Raw genomic sequence first — 19,218 nt, forward strand, 5'->3', positions numbered from 1 at the left:
GTGTCAATCATTTGGTTCAGTTTCCTTTGTAATGCGATGAGGCGTTTCTAATGGATGAGAATAAGTTCTACGCGAACGTCCGTTCGAGTCCTCTGGACAAGATCAATTCATTCGATGGGAACCTCTTGAGAAGGTTGAGTCATTGTTATGAGTTAAACTCGACCATCAATTGACCAGCAAAATCCATGCCTCTCTGAGTATCGAGCAGGAATTGAGACGTTGAGGAAGATGTATCCCTGTCTGGTAATTTCAGTCGTACTAAGTACCAAGTAGTTAGTTCGGATAAACTCCGTTCAGGAGCCCGCCGATCCATCAAGCCGAACAATTGAAACCAACGGCCAACCAAGCATCAACGCAACAGCTGAGTACTTACTACTAGTACGACCAATTGATGAACCTTTCAGTTTGTTGAAGAACGATACCGAATACCCGTGCCATTTTCGACAAGTATTTTTTTTTGCTGTCAATTGTCAAAACAAACCTCACCATTGATCACAAAAAAAAATGGCATCCGTCCGCAACTCCTGCCAAAAAGTTATCTGCATTGGCCGTAACTACGCGTACGTATCTCTCCTCTCGCACACTCTCTCCCCACCAAATTCAAGAGGAAGAAAAGAAAAAAAAAAAAAACAAATTGAAAAGCTGACGCGCAAACTGATACAAAGCGCAGCGACCACATCGCCGAGCTCAACAACGTCCGCCCCAAACAACCATTCTTCTTCCTGAAACCGCCATCTTCGATCCTCGTGCCGGGTCAGGGCCCCGTTCTTCGTCCCAAGGGTGTCAAGCTGCATTACGAGGTGGAATTGGGCGTTGTGGTTGGGAAGACTTTGCGGGATATCGATGCTGCTTCGTTGTGCAAGAATGAGGAGGAGAAGCGGATCATGGATGCTATCTCGGGTAGGGCTACTAAACTCAGTCCCTTTCTCTTTTCTCCCTGGATAGTAAAGGCCTAGTATTGACTGACGAGGGATAAATCATACATAAGACTATGTCGTTGCTATCGACATGACCGCTCGCAATGTCCAAGATGAAGCGAAAAGCAAGGGTCTCCCCTGGTCGATCGCAAAGGGCTTCGATACCTTTCTACCGATCTCGCAGCGGATCCCCAAGGCACTGATTCCCGACCCCCATGATGCGTTTCTGCGGCTCTCGGTCGGCGGGCAGGTCCGTCAGGCGGATTCGACGGGGCTGATGATCTATCGCATCCCCCGCGTGCTGGCGGATATTTCGCGCGTCATGACGCTCGAGCCGGGTGATTTGGTCCTGACGGGCACACCTAAAGGTGTGGGTGAGGTGAAGCCGGGAGATGTTATGAAGGCGCAGATTGAAGTCGATGGGAAAGTGATTGAAGAAGGGAATATCGAGGTTGAGGTCCAGGAGCGTGATGGGCCGTATGAATTCAAAGAGACTTAAATGATCAATAAGTTATCTTGTCCATACGATGATGAATGAGATATCAGATATTGGATAGATTACAGGTCAAGATTTCCTCTGCGAACTCCTCCTCGATCTCGTACTCCGCTTATTCGGAATCGTGTTCCCCGCCTCGAAGAACTGCACGCAAAACTGCTCGAGATTGCTCCAGATCCACGCCGTCTCGTCCAGGTACCACTCCATGGACTTCTTGATCGTCGCGTCGCTGACGCCGTCGACAAACGCCTCGACGATGTGGCCCTCTTGCTTGCGCCGAGGCATGCGTGACCGAAGCTGCGCCGCATGCTCGTAGTATGCGGCTAGGCTCAACTTGTCTTGTTTCAGGGTTTGTAGGGGCGAATCTTGTGATTGGATGGGCGGACGAGCAGTTGTCGTAGGGGTCACATTAGTAGTGGTCTGCATCTGATTTCCACTCAGATTGTTGGGAGTGATGGGTGCAGCGCTGCTCTCTGGAGCAATGATACTACTCGTATCAACAACCTGAGAGAACCGCTGAGCGAGCTGTTCGCACTTCTCCTCCAGCGCGCGCACCCGCGCCTGCAGCGCTGTGGCCGCCTCGGCGCTTTCCTGCAACGACCTCGCCATCGTTTCGTGTTGCGTCTGCAGCTCTTGCATGGCGCTACTGCTGCTGCTGGCGTTCTCGCAGGCGTTGGTGGCCGTACTGGCAGTCAACTGAGAGGATATATTCTCCACCGCAGTCGTGAACTCCGTCGAAAGCGCTGCGATGCGTGCATGCAGTGCATGATTCTCTGCCTCCAGGGTGCGGACCTGTGCTTGGAGATCGGCAACACATTTCTCTGAGGCAGCGGCGCGCTCCGTGGTAGATGACAGGCATGCGCCGACATCGTCGATGCGCTTGACTAAATGAATGTGTTCCTGGCGAAGCTGATACGCCCAAAGAAGAGCGGTCTTGGGCGCTGCGCTATTGGATTCGACCAAGGCCATGGTTGTTGCTTGATGCTGCTGTTTCCTCATTCTGTGCAAGGCTCTGGACAGAAAGAAAAACTTAGCGAAGGACCTACCGACTACGGAAGGAGCGGTGCGGAGGAAAGAAAAAGTGGCATTGACCTCTATAGATCTGAATTTTGACAAAATGCAACCACCTCGAGTCATTATCATTCAGTACGCCCCCCCGTCCGCCTTGTTGGACCACGGTGTCTGAATAAAGCAAAGCAGACAACAACCACCAGACAAGGGACATCACGGACGGGTGCCGGCGATCAAGAGCAAACGCGCAAACCCTGTGGCAACGACAAGAGCATGGAACACGGTAAAAGGTTCATGGACAACAACAAGAATAAGAAATAAAAAGTACTCGACGGAAAAGATGTAGAAGGAAAATTGCAATCTAGCATCGCGTCGTCACCCAGAAGTTCGACATTGTCTCACATCTCGGCGAGCCCTTCCCGATTCAAAAGCAGCAAAACAGGGAAAAGAAAAACCACTTTTGATTCTGTATCGACGTAGAACAGACACCGCAGTGCCAATGTCCTACAACAATATATCCTCATAACTGTGCATCAACATACGGATACTGCCAGTCGGCTCGAGTAATGACACGAGGTTGGCAAGAGTGGTTTAGATGAGATCTGTAGGTAGTTAGATTCAAGTAACGTACTGATATAAACTGGAATGAACATACCGGCAACGTTCATCGGCATCTCCTCGATCTGCGTGTTGTAGAACTGCTCGATCTCACGCATCATACGCACATCATCAGCAGTGACGAAGTTGATGGCAACACCCTTACGACCGAAGCGGCCACCACGTCCAATCCGGTGGATGTAGTTCTCCCGGTTGGACGGCAGGTCGTAGTTGATGACCAGCGACACCTGCTGGACGTCGATACCACGAGCCAGCAAATCCGTGGCAATCAGCACTCGCGAGGAGCCAGAGCGGAACTCCTTCATAATCACATCGCGCTGGGCCTGTTCCATATCACCATGCATGGCCGAAACGGTGAACTCGCGGGAGGTCAGCTTCTCCGTGAGCCAGTCGACCTTCCGACGGGTGTTGCAGAAGATGACGGCCTGCGTAATGCTGACCGTCTCGTACAGGTCGCACAGCGTATCCAGCTTCCACTCCTCCTTCTCAACCGCAACGTAGAACTGTTTGATACCCTCCAGGGTGAGCTCGTCCTTCTTGACGAGAATGCGGACGGGGTCGCGCATGAACTTGTTCGTGACCTCCAAGACGTCCTGGGGCATGGTGGCCGACAGCAGGACGACCTGGGTGGACTGAGGAAGCAGCTGGAAAATGTCGTAGATTTGCTCAGTGAAGCCACGCTGAGCAATGGTTAGCATCGTTTGACAAAACGAGCAAACTCCAAAAGGGAAACTTACAGAAAGCATCTCATCGGCCTCGTCGAGGACAAACATCTTGATGTAGTCGGTACGCAGCATGCGACGCTGGATCATGTCGTGCACACGACCCGGGGTACCGACAACAAGCTGGGGGCCGTCCTGCAGAGCCTTCATGTCCTCACGGACGTTGGTACCACCAATGCAAGCATGGCACTCAATGCTCATGAAGTCACCAATGGCAACCACCACCTTCTGGATCTGCTGCGCCAGCTCACGGGTCGGAGCCAGGATCAGAGCCTGGCAGGCCTTGAGAGCGGGGTCGATCTTCTGCAGGGCGGAGATGGAGAAGGTGGCGGTCTTGCCGGTTCCCGACTGGGCCTGCGCAATCACATCGTGGCCTGGTAATCGGTCAGACTGGATCCCAATAAGGGAGGACTAACGTCGGGTGAAACCTACCCCTGATAACGGGCATGATGGCGCGCTGCTGGATGGCCGAGGGGCGCTCGAAACCATAGGCGTAGACGCCGCGAAGCAGCTCGGGCTTCAGGTTCATGGCGTCGAAGGAATCCGTAATCTCGTCATAGTTGGACTCGATCTGACCTGTGTGGGAGGCAAACTCTGTTAGCGAGCTGTTCTAATGGAAACCCACTCACAATGCCCGGCCGCAAGTTCTGATGCGCGATGATCGCCACCGGACATCGTCATTAGAGGGAGAAAAGACATACGCTCCGGAACCTCATCCAAGCCTTTCGAAGCCATGATTGCAACGGTTGTGCGAGGGGATGACCACAGACGATGCGCTGTGATCTACTATCGACAGTGGGGTTAACGACGACAGAAATGGGCCACAAACGATCCTTAAGGATGTCGTTGTAGCCACAGGACGCTGAGTGTGGACTGAAGCGGCAGATATCACGGCTCTCCTGATCTTACAGAGAGCAACAACGAGTCGCGGATTGAATCGAGATTGCAATCAGCAGTGGTGATTGATCTTGAAAGTTGATCTGGTAGAGAATTTTTTTTTCTATGGCAAGAAAATTTCCCCGTTTTAGCGCGGGTCCCTCTACCCAATTTTCCCACGTTGCCGCCACTGTGAATCTTGACCAATCAAATCACGCAAATTTCGATTTTTGCCTGCAATTGATTTTTTAACTCGCAAATGAAAAACGAAGAAACTGTGCACTCCCAGTCCACCGGCAACGGCGACAGCATTGTATGATGCTTCACGTCTTCAGATTACATTGCCTGCTAGTCGATGGACAGGATTCGCTCGTGAATTAGGACAGAATACTCGTACAGAATTCAGCCAATGTTGTGAGGCATAACAGCATAGATGACGGCAGTGTCTACGGTCAACCGTGAACGTGCGCAAGACGTCCATGCTGCGTCTGACACGCGACAAGATGATGGAGGGGATGTGTCGCTGCTTGCAGAGCAGGATGCCATACCATGCCACCCTCTGGGGGTGAAACCAAGCGGCAATGGACTGATTGCGCGGCGGAATCTGCGTAGTGCGATTGGCACCCTCGGGATACTTCCCGATGAAACTATACTGACTCTCTTCGAATATCTCGATGCGGGGTCCCTGTTTCGGATCGGTCGTACATGCAAGGCGCTGCATGCATTTACACGATCTGAAGAGCTATGGAAAGCTCTGGCGATTCGGTGAGTGGGAGGATCCATCGTGAAATGTATATGTCCGCTGATATCTTCAAGCGATCAGCTGCAGAACTTCACATGGAAAGGCACCTGGCGGGCAACGTACCTGGGTCTTTCGCCGTCGCAGGTTCCGACGCTGGATTGCTCTGAGCTCTTTTCTGACACTCTTCATCGCCCGTTCTACTGCGCACACATCAACCTCGACAATTATGTTCGCAATATCCCAGAGCGGAATCAAATTACGCGACTCAAAGATCTGAGTCCGGAGGAATTCCAGCAATCATGGACGAATCGACCATTTATCCTCACAGAACCGGTCAAACAATGGCCAGTGTATAAACACTGGTCCACTGAAACCCTCGTTGAGGCATACGGCGACGTGGTATTCCGTGCTGAGGCGGTAGACTGGCCTCTGCGGACGTACGTCGAGTACATGCAGAACAACGCCGACGAAAGCCCACTGTACTTGTTCGACCGGAGCTTTGTATCCAAAATGAATCTCCAGGTCGGAACGCCAGAGGAGGTCGCCGACCCTGCCTACTGGCCACCGGCTTGTTTCGGCGAAGATCTCTTCGCCGTGCTGGGTCCCGATCGACCGGATCGTCAATGGCTGATTATCGGGCCGGAGCGGTCGGGCAGCACGTTTCACAAAGACCCCAACGCGACGAGTGCGTGGAACGCCGTGCTGCGCGGGGCCAAGTACTGGATCATGTTCCCGTCGTCGGAGAAGCTGCCACCGCCACCGGGCGTGTATGTCTCGGCCGACCAGAGCGAAGTGACGTCCCCCCTGAGTATCGCAGAGTGGCTGCTGGGGTTCCATGCTGAAGCCCGGCGCACCCCGGGCTGTATCGAGGGCATTTGCGGGCCCGGCGAGATCCTCCATGTGCCTTCGGGGTGGTGGCACCTAGTGGTCAACCTCGAAGCGTCCATCGCCATCACCCAGAACTTCATTCCGCGCGCCCATCTGTCGGCGGCGCTCGACTTCCTACAGAACAAGCCTGATCAAGTGACAGGTTTCCGGCCGGACGTGGAAAATCCGTTCGAACGGTTTGTAGAGAAGCTCCGAGAGACGCATCCGGATCTGCTCGACGCCGCGCTGGAGGACCTGGAACGGCGAAAACAGGGACGGAAAAGAAAATGGGAGGAGATTGTCCACGGCCCGGTAGAGGACGACAACGGCGCGGGTGATGAAGGAGGGTTCAAGTTCGGATTCGGCGACGATGGGAGTGATGTAGAAGTACCCTAACAAGCATGTACGTACATATCTAATGGTTCTCTATGCATGTGGACGACATTGACCAGCAATCTCGTAGCCATCATCATCAATGACAAGCAGCGGACTTTGCTGCAGTCGCATCGTGCCCAAAAGCCAAGTACCCGACAAAAGCGCCCACGGCAACCGAGAGCATGATCCAACCATTGTACGTCATGAACAACAACCTACACAACCACCACGGATCAGTGTGACCGGCCAACTGGGCCTTTGAACGATAAAAGACCTACATGAGAAAGAAGCTATAAAACACCTGCACGGCATAGAGCAGTGCAAGGAAGATCTTTCCCCTCCGTTCCAACGCGATTTTACTATCTCTGCCTACGACGAGTGAGTGTACGGCATTGGCGGGCTCGGGCGACGAACGGGTGTTGTAGTCGGAGGGACCGATCTCGTCGTCTTGAAGACAGCGAGTCAATACAGTAGGGAGAGAGACCATCATCGATACGATAGTCTTGAGAGCAAAGGGAGTTGTGTAAAAGGGGAATAGGGAATACGCACCGACCGGCACCGGAGAGGTGTAAGCCTTGAGCCGCTGCTGATGCATCGCCTCGTAGCGACGGGTGAAAGCTCGGACGGCTTCGTACCCGGCAGTGAGGAGGATGACGAGGAGGAGCGATCCGATGAGCGAGTAGGCGCCCTGGACGTGCCATCCGGAGAAGATAATGCACAGGTTCTTCGTCGACCAGGTGAAGAGCATCTAGCATATGCAATGAGTTTTGTGGTTTTTTTCAACACAGGGCGGGTCGGAAGCGTACGTTCATGGCGCACTTCGCGTCCATGTCCATGTCCCCATGTCCATGGTCCATACCGGGGTGGTCCATGTTATGGTGTGAATGATCCATTGTTTGTCACAGGATCTCGGGACTAAGAGAGATTGAGAGCACAACACAACCCGTTAATATCTTGAACCAGATAAATTCATAGGCACGTCTTCGTGATCGTCATCTGATGTGATCGGCCATCACGAGCATCGAGCCATCGGCACGAACGCGATGCAAACAAGACAAACATCTACAAACAATGCAAACAACCCAACGGCGCAACAATCACCAAGTACTCATAGTCTCTGAAGAGCAAGTTCATATCAAAGTGAGGTTCCCAACGACCTTTCTCGACCATCTCAAGGTAGAATTCAACCAAGCCGAACGCAATGGCAGAGCCCGCGACAACAGCCGCGGCGGCGGCGGCAGCCCCAAACGGCGCAACCACTGCGGCACCCAGCACAACCGCGTCAACGGCGGCGACGACAAAACCTAGCACGACAGCATCCACAGCAACAACAACAACAACAGCAGCAGCAGCAGGAACGATGACGGCAGCAACGACAGCAACGGCGGGCGCGGCGTCATCATCATCGGACGGGAACAAGAACCGCGGGCTACCGTACTATGAGAAACTGAGGCGGGAGCTGCGCGACACGTTACAAAAGAAGCGAATCATGGACAAGAACCTGGTTTGACTCAACAGTCTCTCGGATTTTCAGACAGTAGCAGAAAACTGACAAGGGACCTTTTGTCGATCCCAGGCCCAGCTTGAAGAGCAAATCTATCGCTTCGAGCAATCCTACCTCGAAGAGACGACTGCGGGGAACATCATTAAGGGCTTCGACAACTACATCAAGGGCGCGTCGACGAGTGGCACCTCTGCTGCCGGGAGTGGGTTAGGTGTGGGCGTTGGAGGCGCGGGAGGCGGCGGGGCGGCGACGCGCAGAAAGGGCGTGCTGTCGGATCAGGACCGGGTGTTTTCGCGGAGTTCAGCGTCGTTTATGCGTGTATGAGACTTCTTCTTCTCTTAACATCACTTGAGGCTGAGTATGTGGGAACTGTACTGATGATGTGATGCTTTTCCAGGACTCCCCTGCTCCGTCCACGCCCGCAACACCGATTTCAACCCCCGGCGGCCCCGGCAGTAATAGTACTGCCTCGGCCAATGCTGGCGCCTCCAAAGCAGAGTCGTCAAAGGGGGGCTCCAGCAAGAATAAGAAGAAGAGCAGTCAGTCCGGTGCGGCGACGCCCGCGGCTAGAGATGACGATTATGATCAGGATGCTGAGGGGACGAGGCCGCCGGTGAAGAGGATAAAGATTACGTACGGGCGGGATTAACTTTCTACGTTCCTTTTTATGTAAAAGATGACGGCGTTATTTGGCTGGGATCATTTCATTTGGAGGATTCGGCGTTAGGTGGTAGGTCAGGTTTGTACTACATGTACCTGTATGGATGAGGTTATACCCGCTAGAAAATGGAGAGGATAATCCGAGACGATGACTGATCAATAGCAATTACTTCAGATAGACTAATGCTGGGAGAAAGCGTTTACTCTACAGCTGCAACCGGTACGTTGCGACCTCAAACGCCCGCAACTCGATGTCGGCGCTGACTTCGCCTGACTCTGACGTAACACTCTCCAGCAGCTCTTCGTCATCCTCGAGGATATTCGTCTTCCACACGCGCTTGACCGACAAGCGGGCATGGATGGTGCCCCGCGCACGGCCCCCGAGCGCCTCGTAGATGCGCAGGATGACGCTCTTGCCCCTGCGAGGAGGCAGCTCGCCGCGCGAGACGTCCTCGTCATCCTCGCCACGCTTGACCGCATCCAGGACGAGAGATTCGTCTCCCTCCAGCCGGATTGCCGAGAGGATCTGCCTGGCCTTTTGTGTCGCCATGTAACCCGGCCCCCGCTGCAGCGTGAGCGGGTTGTTGAAGTTGTACGCAGCGCGTACCGTGCGGTAGTCCAACGGTCCCTTGTGCGGGAGGATGGCGTAGCGGATCCGGTGCCGACCCATGTCCGCGTGCGCGTCCGGGGCCTTGGGCGCGCGCAACAGGGACAGCCTCATCATGTTGCCTGCAGTCGCGAAACCGTACTTGGAGTCATTGAGGATCGAGACACCGTAGCCGTACTCCGACAGGTCTGCCCATTTGTGGCAGCAAACTTCGAACTTAGCCATGTCCCAGCTGTTGTCCGTTAGTCGGGGAAACCGAGAAGACTCAAAAGGGAGGAAATTACCTCGTGTTGTAGTGTGTCGGTCGTCGGGTGATCCCGTACTGCGTCTCATACGACGCCTCCGTGTTACGAATGTCCACCGGGAACTCTACTTTGAGGAACTTCTTGTCCTCGTGCCACTCGACTTCGCTCTCAAACTCGACGTAGGCAGATTCGTCGTCCTTCATGAAAGCATTCAAACCAATCGTTGTCTTGACCCAGCTGCGGTCGCTGATTCGCGTTTCGGTCACAACGCTCACACGGTGAGGGCCTTTCGATCCAATGGACGTCTTGCTCGCGGGAAGCTCCTTGCGCGTGCCAAGGTGGAAGACTTCCACATCCCATGCCTGCCACGCGAGCGGCTTGTCGTCGAAAATGACCAGCTGCCCGGCCTTGCCGCCCTTTGCAACCACCTCGCGCTTCGCTTCCTTGTCGTACAGGGAGGCGATGACTCCGTTCTCGACGTCAACTCTCAATCGATGGTTTTCCAGACGGAAAACACCCGCGCGCAGCTCCGCGACCGACACACTCGGGAACGACTTTTCCTCCAGAGGCGAAGCTGTCAAAACGCCCGTGTATCCATTCACATACGCATACCCCAAATTCTTCGCCGTCTCAGCCTCTCCGGGGATTGGGACGACCTCCCGCCGTGTCCATGGCATCGCATTAATCGCTATCCATTCGCCATCGGCTTTTTCCTTGAGTCCAAGAGCCCGGAGTGCCTCCTTCTTGAGCCGATCACCCGTCGCAAACACCTCGGCGTAGATTTTATCGCTATCTTGGTAGACCATCTCGATCGAGCTGCCAGGCAAGCAATCATGGAACTGACACAGCAGAACAGACTCCCACATATTATCAATGTCTTTCTTGGGGTACCGGTAGCTGTCGGCTGACCCGCCGAGAGTGGCCATGGTTGCCAACCATTCGACCTCACGGAGCAAAAATTCAGCCTTGCGGTTGTTGCGCTTGGTGTTGGCCTGAGTGGTGTAGGTGCCCCGGTGGAATTCAAAGTACAGCTCGCCATACCAGGTGACAAACTCCGTGCCCTTGGCTATCTTGTCTTCGAGCTGATCGAAGAAGTCCTCGACGGTGACATTCATCGTGACGCGAGGCAGCAAGCCAATTTTGTCGCTCAACCCACGGCATCGGCGGAGCTTTTCCAAGTGTTCAAAGGTCGGACCGCCGCCGCCGTCGCCGTAGCCAAAGACTAGCAACGATGTGTTGTCTCGATCCAACGACTTGTGCTGACTGACGCAACGTTTCACGTCACCAAAATGAGCACTCGCCGTGTACGTCTCGGCCGGCGTCATGTGACAGATGACCTGACTCCCGTCCAGGGCGACCCAGCTGAAAGTGGTATGTGGAAAGTTGTTAATATTGTTCCAGCTGAGCTTCTGCGTGAAGAAGCGTCGCATTCCGGCCAGTCGGCACAGCTGGGGAATCTGGGCCGAGTAGCCAAACGAGTCCGGCAACCAGAACGTTCGGCAGCGTTCGCCGAAACGGCTCTCAAAATACCGCTGGCCATAGAGGAACTGCCGCACCAACGACTCACCGCCAGGCAGGTTGGTGTCATGCTCGACCCAGCTGCCGCCGATGGGCAGGAAGCGGCCCTTCTTGACCCAATACTTGACCCGGTCAAAGGCGGACGGGTACAGGGTCTCTAGCCATTTGTATTGCTGGGCCTGCGAGGCAACAAACCGGTGCTCAGGGTATCGCTCGAGAAGGTCGCACTGGTTCGACCATGACCGCGCAACCTTGCGCTTCGTCTCGTCGAACGGCCAAAGCCAGCACGAGTCAATATGGCAGTGGCCAATGCTGTATACGATAGGGTCGGTCCCCGTGCGGTAGACATCGGCGGAGTCGACCTTGTCACCGAGATATTTCTGGGCGACCTTCCTAGCCTCTATAATGGCCTCCTGACTGCCGTTTCCTTTGATGAAAGTGTCCATTATTTCGTTAGCGACCATCAAGGCCTCGTGTTTCTCCCACGAGTCGTTGGGGAATTCCCTCGCCGCATCTGAGCAAACGTCAGCTCTGGGTCAACTTCACATTAATTCCTTCCCGCTTGGAACACCAACCGCCAATGATCCAAAAGTCATAATAGAGCGCCCGTGCCTGGAGATTTACTGCAACGATTTCTGCCTTTGTCAAGATATAGTACTTGTTTGGATCGGGAGGCTGCACGCTGTCACCGCCTGGTGCATTGCCAAACATGCCATTGCAGGCCATTTCGATGTAGAAGACATGCTCCTTGCCATCGCGGAACGAGTCTGGAATGATCCATTCAATCCGCTCACCGTTTCCGGACAGCCCCTGCAGCGGATGGCCATGTTCGGTCCAAATCAGACCTTCGTTGCCGGCATCCCAGTGGAACTCCAGCCGCTCCTTGCGCAGGAGATCCTGCGGGACGGTCAAGCGAATCTTGAACCAGTGCGTCGTCCAGCTGGGCCCGAAGCTCGCACCAACGTGCGTCGGGGTAAATTCGTGCGACGTTGCCTCCTCGAAGGAGGGTCGCTCGAAGTTGGGGACGGAGTACACTGCGAGCTTGACATGGTCGGAGTCAGAGACAACAGCGTCATAATACTTGCTAGAAGACCATTGTCAGTGTGAGATCAAATCCTTTTCTTCGGTGGTCACTGACGAAGCTAGTCCATTGGCCTTGTACTGCCCAGTGTCTGTGAACTGACGCAATCGATCGGTGTAGATGCTCTGGATATGCTGGCCAACGGGATGCGGGGCCAGTCGGGGATACGTCAGATCGGGCGCAGACCGACCATAGCGCTCGCCACCCATGTTGAAGTGCTGGTAGAAACAGAACAATGAGTTATTCTCTGCTTCCGAGGAGCAGGATGAAGCTGAATGTACTGTAAAAGTACCTACCTACGTATGTGAGAGGACAAACAAGCCCAGACATGATCGAATCACATGGGCCGTACGTTGCGGAGAGTGACATGCGCTATCCCTGATTGGGTTAGCTAAGAACTATTGTGGATCCATTCCCGGTCTTGTCTTGGGCCGATCCAGTCTCCATTCACTGCCCATCGCGCGTCTCAACAGACAGCAAAAGTTTCTCATGACAGTCTTGAGGTATAGTACCTTGTCAGGTTCTGACTGAGAAAAGGCATTCTCTGTTACGGCGCGAAGCCGGCTGCCGCTTATTAGAACTCAGAATAAGCTTGGTTCGAGATGGGGATAACTCAGCGATGAAAACGGGCTTTCTGATCTCCTGGGATACACAGGATTACTCGTTCTAGTCCGTACAAGCGTTCCTGAATTCTCATACTTTTCGAGATTCTAGTATCCGGATCTCAAAATCCACTGTTCAAGGCTTCAAGCATTTCCAGTAATTTGAGGCCTAAGCCTTCCGCATTGCAGAAGTTCAGAATTTCCGAGGTTCATCTTGCAAAACCTCTTACTACTTCTCAAAGATTCTGTGTTTCCGGCAATTTCAGCAGTTCAATCTTGCTGGACATTCCGGAGTTTCCGGAATTTTAGATTTTTCCAGCCGAATCATTGTCGGTATAGTCGGTACGGAGTGCTCCCAATACCCAATCATGCAAAGCGCACATCCAACATCCATCTGCCGCAATCTGCCAGTCCTGTTCCCTTCACGGCTGAGCTCTGAGCTATCAGGTGATGTCTCATTGTTTGTTTGGGCGAAAGGGGAAATGGTTTCTCGAGAGTCAACCCCGGCCACCCCGCGGGTGGACGGAAGATCACTGCAGCAGCCCTGCAGGGTGAGAGAATTGGGGAGATCAGATGCATCGTCAACTTTTTAGCTTCATGCATGCAAGCTGCACCGTGACTCGGATAGCATCGCCTCCCCCCCGCCATGGATTTACGGAGCACAGAATTCTAGATTCATGCATTCAGCGTGGATGAAATATGCACTAACTAGTTTCCATGCAAGGAGTGTGGCACGGAAGCAAGGGCCATTATACATAGACTATGCATGGGAGACAATCTATCACACCAGCTGACGATATGATCGAGATCAAAGAAATTTCCTAATTGAAGCATGGTGACCATTCGAGCAGATGGATGACATGGTGAATCAAAGAAAAAGAAATTGAGACAGACTGATCAAAGTTGTTACGCGGTTCGAAAACCAGTAGTAGTATTTATTTGGTAAAATTTGTAGAAGTACATACAGGGAAATCCAACAATGACAAAAGACTTAAAGCTGTTCGGGAGAACACGATTGCTTGACCAAACCCACGAAACGAATATTCTTCTTCAGCTCCGCCCGTCGTCGCGCCGCGCGGGATTCGACAAGCTTCTGTGTCGCTCCATCGATGGCCGCGAGAACCTGTTGGAATGTTTTCCGCTGAGGCGAGGTGACTTCCTCGGTCGTGGTCGGTGATGAGGGCGAGGAGAAGCTCTGCGATCCGCGTGATGACATCATGCTGCGAGCTGGCTTGTCATGCTGCGGGTCAAGCCGCAACATTTTTCGCGTGTGCTGCTCCCGTGGCGAGGGTATGTCTCGATTGCGGGAGGACTTCCACCGCAGGATGGGCGCCGGCTCCCTGGCCGTCTGCCAGGGCTTTCCGGAAGTATGATTAAGCGAATCGATGCTGGACTCCAGCGAGAGAGCACGCAGCCGATCTGGGGTGTCAGGGACGTCTCGCTTCTGGTTGATCGGATCTAAGGCGGAGGAATCACTGTGACGGGAATTCGGCGGGTTCTTGCTCCGCGATCGCCCCAAACGGAACTGGGGAAGGGTGCTCCGTTTGAGTGCGGCATGCATATATCCACGGACCGGTTTCAGGTTCACACGGAGGCCCTCCCAGTTCAGGGACGAAGGTGAAGAAGGAGGCGAAGAAGAAGACTGGGATCCTCCGCGGGGTCTCTTTCGCACGAGTGTCTTCTGGCGTCGTCGAGGAGGCTGCTGCGAAGCTCGCGCCGCCGTGGGAGGGGCCAGCTCCGGAAAGAGCTCCCATTTCTTGTGTCGGAAATAGTGGTTTGCATGAGCCATATTTATGCTGCTGCTAGTGCCGTAGTGCTCCTCGACTAGGAAGGACCTGAGAACGACAGAGGAGCATCGTTTCTCCTGTGAACTGGGACGGGCCGCGAGCTTCCGGGGTTTGGGAGAGACGGGCGCACTGTCATTTGGTTTGTGAGGTTGACGGAGTATGGAGTCGTTGTCGTTGTCCTTCTCGTCCCGATGCATGTAGCTGTCAATGATGCTTTCGCGAGTCGGCCCGTCAGAGTCCCACGGAATTCTGGGCAGTGGCTTCGACCTCCAGTAATTGCTGGCCTTCTTTGAAGAGCAACTGGATGATTTCACCAGGAAGCCATTTTCGAGCGTTGACAGGGAAGTCAAAGTTGACGCCGTTTTCCACCCAGAGTCGGTCATGGTCGTTGTTGTGCACGGCCATGAGGCTGGAGATAGAGAACGAGCAGACGATAAGCCTGACGATATATCCACTCAGAGTTATCAAAGAACCCATGCGAGCTCTTTCGCTATCGGATAAATTCGGCCGTGATTTTCCAAATATTCATCGACGCCTCTGGCTGCAACAAAGAGATCGACAGGGCAACAAGGGGCAGAACCATGGAACCTCAAGTCACGCAGGCCGCTGAGAGCACGACACCTGATCAAAAAAAAAAAAGACGAGGTTGATGGTGTTGTTGACTCGGTTGTGGTTGGTGCCCTGCATGCAGTAGCCGCGCCACTGCGCGGAATGTGGGTGACACTTATATGCAAGGGATGGATACATGCATGCATAGGACCTATCAACTGAACCGCCTGTCAGGCACCCCCGTCTGTGCACGGCATTTGTTGGAGAGCCAGTAGCGATCTGCATTGTCGTTGTGCTCGTGCCCAGCGCCACTCGACCAAAAAAGATACTGTAAATAGTGATCCCTTTCCCTTGTCTAGCTAAGTTTGGCCGCTTTCTGCATGGTTTCGCGCGTCAGCTCGTCACCTGGTCGTCGTTCGGCCTTCAACCGACCCAGCCGTAGTAGCTTGGCAATCATGTCTTCATCTCCAAAGTGACTGTTGTGCTCGAACTCGGGCTCCTCGTCATAAGCCACTCGCGCCGCATCTACAAGAATGCGCGCCGTCATGCCAAACACTCGATAGCGCGTGAGCTCGCCCGATATCTCCCGTTGTTCGAGCTGGTCGGCTGCTGCGGTTTGAGTCTTGCGATCGGTTTTGGGCTTGGTGACGCTGGACTCCGAAATGGGAACGTAGAAGTGGTGCACTATGTACATGCCACATGTGAGTGATATCAGCATGTTAGATAAAGTCTGGGTTTATGGAAAATACGCACTTCTCCAGTCCGTCTCATGCCACGTCGTCCACGACCCTTGATACCAAACCCCGGGGGGTGGTTCTGATTGCAGCTGCGGCTGGCTATCATCATTCTCCCCGACGCCCAGGGGTTGCTCATCTTTGCCGAGCAGGAAATTGTGGAAAGGTGCAGTAAATACGGCGGCCACTTCCTTCGCGTCCAAGCGGGGGATCAACGACACCTCTGGGTCCGCATCCCTGCCCGTGAGAGGGTCGTAGGAGTGCAGCAGCGCAACGCACGGACGGACAACCAGCTCGGTCTTGGCCAGGTTCGCGGGCAGCTCGCACAGGTGCTCGACTCGGAACGGCGGAATCAAGGGCTCGCCGATGTTGGGTAGCCCGATCTCCTCGGCAGCCTCGCGTCGGGCCGTTTGGAACGGAGTTTCTTCCAAGGAGTCCGCTTTGCCTGGGAGTTGTCAACATGACTCTTTTGCTCCTTCGACTCGATCCATAATCCGTAGAGAGAAACATACCTCCTGGAAAAGCAGCATGGCCCGCATCTAGCCGGATTCTCAATCAGCCCGCTGAACCCCCTCTCCAGACTCAATCATGCTGTCGCGCATGGTTGACATCGATGTAACGGTATCGAGCGAACAGCCGCCCGAATCGAAGGAAAAAAAAAAAAGCCTCGAGACTTACACGAGCTTAGCGTTTTCGCTCGGATTGTCAAGACAACCCTGAGATCTCCCCTGCGATCCGCGTAAAGGAGAATCAAGACTGCCGCTCTGCGACTCAGCGGCACGGCATAGTAGTTTGTCGTCGGCGCACCGAATACCCTCAGTCGCGCAATGGCTTTCTATACCTCATCAGATCAGTGTCGCGTAACATTGCGAATCGAGCTTGATCGATTGATCAGGGGTTTGGTGTGTTGGACATCGCAACCACACGACAATGATGAACAGTGATAAATGGCGTAGGTGCAATTGATTCTGTCCTGATATTCAAGAAGAATCTGCTTGTAGACATACCTCGGAGGTTGGAGAGAGACGCGGCATGGGAATTGTTGAGAACTGGCGGAACGAGGTCGGTGTTCTACTAGGACTCGTAGCTGTCCGCCCGCGAAGCAGTCTCCAGCAAGCGGTGTTCATGAGACTTGCAAAGCTCGGGGTCAAGCAATTATCTGGACGAGGTTTTGAAGAGTTCTACTACTGGTCACCCGATGTTGGATCGGCCATCGAGCCTCATCTCTCTGCGGGGTGTCTTGGACCTCGGCGTAATCTCGGTTCATGCTACGATTTGAACGTTCTATTGACATAAATGAAGACTCTCCATCATGAGCAATGAATTCACGCGTTGTTCAAGCAACTAATTCATGAATCATTCTGTTTTATTGTACAGACGAGAAAAGAAAAAGACAGAGAAGAACTGTATCTATGTACAGAATCCCGCCAAGACAAATCCAAGGACAAGACGATACAAATCAAAAGAAAGAAGACATCTATAAACGAGAGATCGACTCTTTAGCGAGCGCTTTTCTCTTCATCCGACGATCGTTGCTCCTCCGCCTTCTTCTCGTCCTGCTCCGCCTCCGTGGCCTCGGCAGCCTGCTGCTCGTGGCCGGAGCTCGTCTCGCTACGTTGCTCCTGATCGTCGATGTTCTCCGTGTCCTTCGGAGTTGGGACGCCCTCGGTGCTATGCGACTTGTTTTGCTGGTTCTCCTCCTCGATCAACTCTTGCTGCTCCTTGACGACCTCTAGACGCTGCTTGTTCGTGGCAGCTCCTTCGGCATTGTGCACCTCCAGCTCAATCTCGTGGAACAACTCCTCTGGAATGCTAGAAAGCACGGAGCGCAACGCGTCGATCTGCGACGACGCGTCCCCGTCATTGTACATGTACGCGTTGCTCAGAACAAGCAGGGTCGAGGGAACCCCTTTCCGGAGCCGGAGCTCGAGCCAGGCGGAGAGCTCATCTCGGAGCCGGGCGGGAGACACTCCGTGCGTGCTGATACCTCGCGAGGCGCAGGCCATTTGTAGTTCCGGCACGGAGAGAGATTCTACCCCCTCGTAATAGATGGCCCGGTCGTCCCGCTTGATCTGACGCATACGATGGCGGATGTGGTACCGCAGCATAGCGTCAGTGCCGAATCGGTTCAGGTTCATGTACTTGCAAATGGCCACCAGCTGGGGGCGGGACAGATTGTCAAGGGTCAGGTCGTCCTTGAAAATTTTGCACACCTTGATCACGTCCTCATCGGAGGGCGTCTCGCCAGTGGCACGGACTTTTCTGAAGAATTCGGTGAATTCCTCTTTCTTCGCCCCGACCGCGCTGACGGGGAGCCCAGATTCCTTCAAAGTGTCACGAAGGAATTGGGACACTTCGGTTCGTGTTGACCGTAGCGACGCAGCTTTCGCCTCCCGCGACTTTTGTCCTTCGTACGTACTTGGGAGCAGATTGGGGAATAGACGGAGAGCAACAGGCAACAACAACTCCGCAAAGGGCACGATGACGAAGACCGAGAACGGCACTAGCCGCGCAAGGTCTTTGACTGTTCGCCGGAGCTGACGTGATAGGCCTTGTTAGCAATGGAAGTCGGCATAACGCTGATCATCCAACTCACCTGACGGCTTTCGCGACGACTCAGCTCATATCCGGCCGCCATTTTCATCGCCAGCTTTGTACTAATCCGGACCTCTGTCGCCAGCAGCTTTGTACCGTCCCAATAATGTTGGATCTCATGCTTAATCTTTTGGCCGATGGTCATCTTCTTCGTCTCCTTCGGCTCGACTATCTGTTTCTCGCCCGGGGTCAACTCATGCGATTTGTCCTTGGGCCCCGCCTCCGCGTCACTCGGAGTAGCATTAGCAGGAGCGGCATCCTGCACGGGTTTGTCCTGCTTAGCCGCTGTAGACGGTGAAGACGGCTCCGAAGACCTTGGAGGTGTTGTATCCGAGAGCGGTTTCTTGGCTTGTTCCGGGTTGAATCCGGGAGGCGGAAACGGCGTTCCGGAGGGAGTCGACGTCGAAGGTTCCGTAGTCGCATATGTCCGATGCTGTCGAGGAAGTAGAATCGCTAGGGCGCTGACGTTGTCGGCGGGGAACGACCGGCGGCTCAACCGAGGCACGGTAGACAGTCCAGCGGGTGCTTTGTGGATAATTCAAAAAAGTCAATGGGCTTGGTCCCTCAATGGCGCAGAATATGGCATTGGCTTCAAACTCACTTCCCCAGACCAGCCGGTTCGCTGGCGCGCGACTGACGATTCTCATCGTCCGCATGGTGTTTGAGAACGTGAGCGGGCCGGGGCCTCCTCAATCAAGAACCGATCGATCAG

General features: G+C 54.0%; 10 protein-coding genes across 10 annotated transcripts; 3 read left to right on the forward strand and 7 right to left on the reverse strand.

Annotated features, from left to right (window-relative positions):
* Window positions 1–504: 504 nt before the first annotated feature.
* Window positions 505–1,416, forward strand: VTN31DRAFT_4663 (uncharacterized protein; the record flags this gene model as incomplete). Its single annotated transcript, XM_069405076.1, has 3 exons — window positions 505–560; window positions 671–900; window positions 989–1,416. The coding sequence occupies 3 exons, from the start codon at window positions 505–507 to the stop codon at window positions 1,414–1,416; spliced, it is 714 nt and encodes a 237-aa protein (XP_069260176.1).
* A 66-nt stretch (window positions 1,417–1,482) lies between these two features.
* VTN31DRAFT_4664 (uncharacterized protein) lies at window positions 1,483–2,382 on the reverse strand (the record flags this gene model as incomplete). Its single annotated transcript, XM_069405077.1, has 1 exon — window positions 1,483–2,382. The coding sequence occupies one exon, from the start codon at window positions 2,380–2,382 to the stop codon at window positions 1,483–1,485; it is 900 nt and encodes a 299-aa protein (XP_069260177.1).
* A 633-nt stretch (window positions 2,383–3,015) lies between these two features.
* VTN31DRAFT_4665 (uncharacterized protein) lies at window positions 3,016–4,499 on the reverse strand (the record flags this gene model as incomplete). The annotated part of the gene is made up of 5 exons (XM_069405078.1): window positions 3,016–3,026; window positions 3,080–3,722; window positions 3,780–4,138; window positions 4,197–4,340; window positions 4,466–4,499. The coding sequence occupies 5 exons, from the start codon at window positions 4,497–4,499 to the stop codon at window positions 3,016–3,018; spliced, it is 1,191 nt and encodes a 396-aa protein (XP_069260178.1).
* Window positions 4,500–5,073: 574 nt separating this feature from the next.
* Window positions 5,074–6,645, forward strand: VTN31DRAFT_4666 (uncharacterized protein; the record flags this gene model as incomplete). The annotated part of the gene is made up of 2 exons (XM_069405079.1): window positions 5,074–5,405; window positions 5,457–6,645. The coding sequence occupies 2 exons, from the start codon at window positions 5,074–5,076 to the stop codon at window positions 6,643–6,645; spliced, it is 1,521 nt and encodes a 506-aa protein (XP_069260179.1).
* Window positions 6,646–6,721: 76 nt separating this feature from the next.
* VTN31DRAFT_4667 (uncharacterized protein) lies at window positions 6,722–7,517 on the reverse strand (the record flags this gene model as incomplete). The annotated part of the gene is made up of 4 exons (XM_069405080.1): window positions 6,722–6,839; window positions 6,903–7,071; window positions 7,174–7,372; window positions 7,431–7,517. The coding sequence occupies 4 exons, from the start codon at window positions 7,515–7,517 to the stop codon at window positions 6,722–6,724; spliced, it is 573 nt and encodes a 190-aa protein (XP_069260180.1).
* Window positions 7,518–7,825: 308 nt separating this feature from the next.
* VTN31DRAFT_4668 (uncharacterized protein) lies at window positions 7,826–8,777 on the forward strand (the record flags this gene model as incomplete). The annotated part of the gene is made up of 3 exons (XM_069405081.1): window positions 7,826–8,128; window positions 8,201–8,446; window positions 8,526–8,777. 3 exons carry the CDS (start codon window positions 7,826–7,828, stop codon window positions 8,775–8,777), a joined length of 801 nt encoding a protein of 266 aa, XP_069260181.1.
* A 216-nt stretch (window positions 8,778–8,993) lies between these two features.
* On the reverse strand, window positions 8,994–12,448 carry VTN31DRAFT_4669 (uncharacterized protein; the record flags this gene model as incomplete). Its single annotated transcript, XM_069405082.1, has 4 exons — window positions 8,994–9,627; window positions 9,680–11,672; window positions 11,734–12,242; window positions 12,297–12,448. 4 exons carry the CDS (start codon window positions 12,446–12,448, stop codon window positions 8,994–8,996), a joined length of 3,288 nt encoding a protein of 1,095 aa, XP_069260182.1.
* A 1,384-nt stretch (window positions 12,449–13,832) lies between these two features.
* VTN31DRAFT_4670 (uncharacterized protein) lies at window positions 13,833–15,011 on the reverse strand (the record flags this gene model as incomplete). The annotated part of the gene is made up of 1 exon (XM_069405084.1): window positions 13,833–15,011. The coding sequence occupies one exon, from the start codon at window positions 15,009–15,011 to the stop codon at window positions 13,833–13,835; it is 1,179 nt and encodes a 392-aa protein (XP_069260183.1).
* Window positions 15,012–15,532: 521 nt separating this feature from the next.
* Window positions 15,533–16,945, reverse strand: VTN31DRAFT_4671 (uncharacterized protein; the record flags this gene model as incomplete). The annotated part of the gene is made up of 5 exons (XM_069405085.1): window positions 15,533–15,861; window positions 15,931–16,356; window positions 16,424–16,450; window positions 16,590–16,746; window positions 16,919–16,945. The coding sequence occupies 5 exons, from the start codon at window positions 16,943–16,945 to the stop codon at window positions 15,533–15,535; spliced, it is 966 nt and encodes a 321-aa protein (XP_069260184.1).
* Window positions 16,946–17,410: 465 nt separating this feature from the next.
* On the reverse strand, window positions 17,411–19,162 carry VTN31DRAFT_4672 (uncharacterized protein; the record flags this gene model as incomplete). The annotated part of the gene is made up of 3 exons (XM_069405086.1): window positions 17,411–18,448; window positions 18,508–19,031; window positions 19,108–19,162. 3 exons carry the CDS (start codon window positions 19,160–19,162, stop codon window positions 17,411–17,413), a joined length of 1,617 nt encoding a protein of 538 aa, XP_069260185.1.
* Window positions 19,163–19,218: the final 56 nt, after the last annotated feature.

The sequence above is a fragment of the Thermomyces dupontii genome, assembly GCF_041956625.1.
Source record: "Thermomyces dupontii strain NRRL 2155 unplaced genomic scaffold VTN31scaffold_4, whole genome shotgun sequence".
NCBI classification, from domain to species: Eukaryota; Fungi; Ascomycota; class Eurotiomycetes; order Eurotiales; family Trichocomaceae; genus Thermomyces; species Thermomyces dupontii.